Source organism: Copadichromis virginalis, linkage group LG5 (genome assembly GCF_057382275.1).
Source record: "Copadichromis virginalis isolate Kocher_CV1m ecotype Utaka linkage group LG5, C_Virginalis_male_GT1.1, whole genome shotgun sequence".
Taxonomy (NCBI): Eukaryota; Metazoa; Chordata; class Actinopteri; order Cichliformes; family Cichlidae; genus Copadichromis; species Copadichromis virginalis.
The window spans coordinates 32,811,804-32,818,838 of NC_140622.1; the positions used below are offsets into that span (position 1 = coordinate 32,811,804).

The 7,035-nt window shown below is 34.0% G+C and overlaps 1 protein-coding gene across 2 annotated transcripts in view; it reads right to left on the bottom strand.

Moving 5' to 3' along the window:
• Positions 1–3,604, bottom strand: part of ephb2b (eph receptor B2b) — a 126,738-nt gene extending 123,134 nt beyond the window's left edge. For both annotated transcript variants that reach the window (XM_085457387.1, XM_085457385.1), the window contains exon 1: positions 3,455–3,604. In XM_085457387.1, the coding sequence (XP_085313513.1) occupies positions 3,455–3,506 (52 nt within the window). In that variant the 5' untranslated portion in view covers positions 3,507–3,604. The remainder of the gene's footprint in view (positions 1–3,454) is intronic.
• Positions 3,605–7,035: the final 3,431 nt, after the last annotated feature.

Below are 7,035 nucleotides of genomic sequence, written 5' to 3' on the forward strand. Positions count from 1 at the left end.
CTGCACAAACTGTAATACCACAACAGAAAGGGCCAAACGGAAAAGCAAAATTATCTGTCTTGTAAATTTCATCTCCTACAAACAAAACAGGCGACTCGAATTTTATGGCTCAGTATAAATATGAGAATTTCCACTCAGCAGAATTAGATGAGCGCCATTGTTGTTAGTGTGGCTGTCAACTGAACACTGATGACAATGAATGGCCAAACTAATGAAGAGATAAATCCACACTGTTTTCATAGACATGTTTGGCATAGCTAGGCTAATTTCCTAGGCAGTAGTATGTCCATTAATTTCCGAAAAGAGCCCGTCTGTTCTTGTTAACTAAACCAATAAGACATGGCATCAGCTTACATTAACACAAATAAACAATTTAGAGTTGTTTCACATTCCACGCGGTGAATTAAATGCCTTTGAAAACTGGCTGATTGCAGCTGATGAATGAATGCCATTTGTAGTTGTCTAACATGGTGATACTAACTGAAGCCGGGGGAGTACATAGCGAATAGAGATAAGACGCTGAGGGGGAAAAAAGATGATACGATAGCTTTAACATCGTTTGCAGTATACTTTTCGCAAAATAATCACTTGGTACACATTTGGTTGCCTGGAGTTCAGCCCCAGTTTTAATCCTTGCCAACGTGACCCTTGCCTGATTCTTTGATTCTCTGTACAACAAATAGTATTTTCATGTTTACGCATTCAGCTGTAGAAGCTGTAGAAGACGCTATAATTTCATTCATCAATTCATTTTATATATTTCTTTTTATTTTAAATATTTCTTTTTAAAAAAAACAAAAAAACCAACTAAAACAACGTGATTTAGCGATCAACACATATTGAAATTACACGGGACAGTGTAACATAGCAGACAATAAATAAACAACATGGACTATTGAGAAATAAATGCATTTGACATGTTTTTCCCCGTTTACTGAAAAAAAAAAATAAATAAAAATTGTGTCCCGGTCAAAATGGTTCACTGGAGGGATTTCTTCTGTTGCATGCTAGGATGGGGCTCTTTTTTTTTTTTTTTTTTTTGGGATTAGAGCTGCAGTGACCTCTTTTTCAACTCTTTATTTTACCTACGTAAACCATTCTTGCAACTTCATTGGACAGTCAGCTAGGGTGATTCAAGGGATAAAATGGAGGGTGGCGGTGAAGGGGGGGCTGCTTCGGCTTGTGATGCGACTAGCTGGTTTCCACATCAAAACTGAAGTACCACAGTCCCAAACGGTACTTGCAACATGAATGTTGTATTTACCGTAAGTACTATCAAGAAATATTAACAGCATCATTCTTGGGGAAATCGCATAATTGCACAGCAATGGCTGTTTGAAGGACGTGCAAACTGCTTTTTGAGGCAATACACGCTGTCTACTTTCACATATTTTTCACATTAAATTTTACAAGTAGAGAAACAGTATCCATGGACATGTTTGTTTTTTAGAGAAAATGAGAAGACAAGAGGAAGTGGAACACTCTGTAGTGTGAATTTGATGTTATTTTTGGCATTTGTCATATCCTGTGTTACCCCTCACTCATCGACAGAATAGAGCAGATAAAAATCAAACAATAAATAAGCATTATGAAAGCAATCAAGCACTCATAATAAGTCATTGAACAAAAGCAAACCTAAAATTACGTACATAAATACAGTATTTAGTTTTACAGTAAATTGTTTTATTGAATATAGTCTACATAAAATAACTATCTGGTAAATTTATATACATATATATATATATATATATATATATATATATATATATATATATATATATATATATATATATATATATATATATATATATATATATTATAAATATATTATTAAAAATGAATTTGGGACATGAAGTTTTAATCTGCACAGTTTTAATGTGAACATATCTAAGCGTTTTTATATTGTTCATAAGAGAAAAAAATATATATAAGTAAAAACAAAAATGCAATGTATGTATTGTATGAAATACGGGTTGCACATCATTTCCAGTATTTTTGTAATGCTGAGTGCACTGCATCTCTAACTTACCTAAGTAACAAGGTTGATGAAACCTTAAATTGAAAAAAAAAAAAAAAATCAAATAAAAATTAAATTAAAGCTAACAAATGTTCAACCTGCCAATAGGAAATGTAATGTAAGCTGTTGAGATCTCTCTTTTTTAGGTCTTGGATATGTTAACTACATTGAAACCATAAACTGGAACAGTCAGTAGTAGTCTGCATAAATACGCATGACATCTGTCAAAGTCTGTGCCAGTCCTACAGTGAACCTGGCACGTCCTCCAAACTTTCTGCACATATCTGGCATCCTGTTACATATGCACAAGTGATGTGAATATTTTTCCATGTTTTTCTTTTTCTTGTTGTTTCATCCTGCTCTAACATTCAGCTGACTTTCCAAATAGTTTCTTTTCGCCACCTGTAATTATGAGGTTTAGTTAAACTGACCAGAGGAGGAAGATGCATTTGTTCTCTGAGAGCATCCTCAAAATAGACTGAATAAATAACTGGGCTTTCCATTCTTCAGTGCTGAGTCTCCTAACCTGTCACAAAGCAACCTGAATCCATCAAATCAAAAACAACTGAAAATTACAATTTAAATCAAGACTGGAATTCTTAAATTAAAAGGAAACATGGTTTCCTGATGTTTAGGTCTGCTTATTTTTATTTAAGTTTAAAGAATCTAACATTAATACAGTCTTTCTCTGCTGCAGCACTTGTATATTATGCTGCATAATATGTGGGGAAACCTTACTTTGGAGCATCACTCACATACAACAGTAAACACACATTACGGGGATTATTTTCACCATTCAACCTGTTTCATTATGCGCTGAGCCACGATGACTCTTACCCTTTCCTGCTTAGCCAGGCTTTGCGTACAAATGACTGCATAGTGACCAGGCAGAGCCCTTTTGTGAGTCTGACAACAGGATGTTCAATGCTTATGTTTGTAATTGTTTTCCGGCAGCCTAAAAAACAAACAAATAAATAATTTAAGCAGAAGTCCTTGTTTGTCGTTTGTTTTGTTTGTTACGCTTTTGTCACCAACTGTTGGACAACTAACAGTGACACACCTCCACGGACAAAACGGATGCGCCTTACCTGAATGGGATCTCATGTTTTATATTCTGCTGGAGCTACCTGTGCAACACAAAAGGCTGTATGTTTCCTCTCTTTATTAAGGCTATTAGCGCTTGATAACATCCGCAGCGCACCTGCGAGATGCGGGAACATATGTTTTATGCCCCACGGCCATCCCTCTGCATGAACCGACTCTGTCTTTGCTAGAATTAAGTACTAGAAATGCAATACTACTAAAATTTACACATATGAAGGCAGGAGGATGGAAATTTAGTCCGAAAATTAAATCGTGAAATCACGCGCTTTGCTTCAAACTCGAAGCCGGTAAGATGATGCGGCTTTACGCGTTGGGATGAAAACACTAGCTTACCTTCAATAGCTATTACGGCCGGTAAGGTCCATAATATCCATAGAATATCCATTATTGGTTACTTAAAAGTCCCAGACATTCAAATAAAATATGTTCCGAAAGCCATTGACAGCAAAGGCAGAGAGGGGACAGGCAGTCCTTCTCCTCCAATAGAGCGATCCCAGATTGCAGAGACTACGAACTCAAATCTGAACCAAGTTTGGGCGAAACCAAACAACCGACAGACAGAGGGGAGTACTGAGCAACATAGAAACACGGCTCTGTCTTTCAGGAAAATATTAGTCCAGTAAGTGCTATATACTCTAGAAACAGCAATGTAAATAATCAAGGTTAAAACATTCAAATTTGTAGTTTCGTCATTGTAAACGCTCATCAACACGTTTGTTCATCCCCGTCAAATCTACTTCAATTTACCCGGCTGTCAGTCATCGACAGAAGGACGGTCCACAGTACCTTACCTAGCGATAATTAAGTTTTTGTGGGGCATTTATAAAAGATGGAGCAACTTATTTTCACTGCCTCGCTGCTCGAAGTGGAAATAGTCGTTTTTGCTTTATCAGTCCAGGCTTGAATATGTATTTGGGGTACACTTCGAGGCTCTTATAGGGAAGTAAGAACAGCTTCACCGCAGCTTTCTGGCGCTGGAACAGGTGACCAACAGGAGAGAAAAATGTGAAGTAAGTTTAACATTTTCATGTCCTCTTTATTAATATATTTTCTTTCCAAGACGTTTGATTGCGTTCAAATGTATACTTTTCCACAACCTTGTACTTCAGGCGGTTTCAGCGAAAAGTGATTCATAATGTTAAGTCACCGTGTAAGCATTAGTAATATTTTAATTACAAGCAAATGCTCGCATTGAGTGCAATTATAGTTCGTTTTTTGTGTTTCCAGATTTAAGAAAAAGTGTTATTTATATTAATCAATGTAACGATGTAATACAAGCATATTATAATCCAAATTATGAGTAGTACCATTTGAGTAACAGTGTTTTAAAAACTTTATATTACTTCCCCTCCCTTTGTTAAGGAAAATATATGTGTGTGTGTGTGTGTGTGTGTGTGTGTGTGTTAATCACTTTCATACTTTATGTAAAATTAATAATTTGATTTGAACATGTCATATGAACATACAGTAGTCTTTTAAAAACTTGCCAAAGAGTCAAATATGTATAATAAAATGTGACTCCAATCATTTAAAAATCAGATGATGTAAATCATCATAAAAAGAAAATCAGCTGATGTGATGCTGGCTCAGTGTTTCAGTACTTCAAAAATATGACACAATTAATCTTCCACAATTATTAACTTTGAGCTGTGTTTGCACTAAATTGATTTAAGTTGGCACAACAGAATCTGGCAGCCCTGTTCCTGGCAATCATTGCCATCTATCAATAAAAATGCTATACATAAAATAAATACACGTATCAAAAATCATACTGCCTTCAACTTTGAATTTTCTGCTGTTTTAATGGGATTACGCTTTGCCAAGCAGGTCCGAGTTGCCAGTCATAGTTGGCACCAAGTCAAAATTTATTGAGCATCTTGTGAGATATAGTTACAGTTTTTTAATTTCTTGAGAGTAGTATAAAACTTATTTCCTGTTCTAGGAGTTGGTAGTAAAAATTCCAGTGTCTTTGTAGGTACTGTGTAAAAACTAAAACACAGACTGGTTTTATATGACACAATGACAGGCATGGGGACTGACAGCGATACATTAAAACAGCTGCAGAAACGACAGAAAAGTAAAAAAAATGATCGCTTTGCTTTAAAAGCAACATAACGATATACACTGAAATGCATTCAGAGAGAGAGAAAGCCAGGCAAAAAATGTATAATTTTAATTTGCTCTTTGTATAAAGAAAGTACCAAACATTGTAGGACAAACAAAAGCGGTCTTGCAGATGTCCTCATGACATTTCCAGTCGAAAGTAAACATGCATGAGGAGGATATGTCCTAGATACTAAGTATGAAGTTACTAAAGCTGGCTGAGGAACAAGAATTTATAATAAATTGTTTGTCATCAAACATACCTTTTTTTTATTACATTCCACAATCCTGCAGCTATGCAGCAGGACTCTCATGGGTTAAATGAGCCAGGCTGATTTATTTGCCTCCACTGAGCTCAACTATATTGATTCCAGGTCACTTGACTGGCTGACTTCAGATCATGTTCAGGTGACTACAAAACAGATGGAACACAACGGCAAGGCACCGAGAAAGCAGCTTTTCCTTATAATGAATTCCATACAAGCTCAATATTGACTTAAGCCAGGAAAGAAGTGAAAGATGTTGAAGGAATGATATTAATACTTCTCTAATATTACACAGAGATCTCTCTTCCACGCTATGTTATGATGACTACAATGTCTGTAATATATTGTAATGCAGAGCAGAGAGGTTTAACATTAGCCAGAAATACTCTTATGGTTGTTTACATCTTTGTTATCCACAAAAACGCAACATACAAGTGCTACAGCTAAAACAACACTGACCACAGCAGATGATATTAAATAAAAGCTACAGTATAACTCATATGCAACAAATTATGTACAACTATTCTCTTAACAATGCATAAAAGGTGCACTGAGAAATTAATTTGAAGTTCCTTCAGCTTGCTAAGGTGCAGCCACTGAATACATATTATGTGCGGGCAATTTGTGTGTTTTTAACAATTAAATATTCATCAGAATGATATTTTGGCATTGCTTAACATTATATGTATGAATTATAAACATATTTTTTATTTATTAATATATTTCCTATAGAATTCACTGATTTAATTTAACACTAATATTTTACTTTATTCTATTCTATGTGATTGTGCTTTTTTTGGCATTTGTTACATATTTAATATCACCAAATAACTATTCCTTTCTTCATTTAATATTAAATATTTTATCAATGCGGTTATAGAAATAGAAAGTCTAGGATTAAATAATATTTAATATAGAGTGTAAAAAACTGTAATTTAAATATAGATTTCTGAGCATCCTTTGTATGACATTAACAGTTGCATTTATATTTATAGTAAATAATTAACAGAACTTTAAGTAAAAAAGTTTAACTTTTTTATTTTATTTTAATTTTCTAATTTTACTTAAAACTAGGAGAACATTTCACTTTTATTTGTAAATTTCATATATTTTTTCTTTTTTGGCAATTTCTTATATTCATCAAAATGTACGGTGCTTTTTATGTGCTATTTTTTTAAAATTAAATATACATACTGATTATGAACAATATATTCATATTTATTAATTCAATATAATTTTGTATATTGATGAGAATGTAAATAATATTCATATGAGGGATCTCAGATTTAGAGACACAATATGCAGGCATTCATATTTTGTGTATACATTTATAAGGAAGGGATTAAAGGAATTAAAATGTTTTAAAGGTCATAATATAGAAAAAATAATTTTATACAGAATAACAGAACAAAAGAATATATTATATTTTTGGCCAGCAGTAGTGGATGTCTTTTCCAATGATATGAAACGTCATTGCATCGACACTGCCACCTAGAGTTTAAAAGCTCACACCATTGACAAATGCCTTGTTATTGAATACACCAC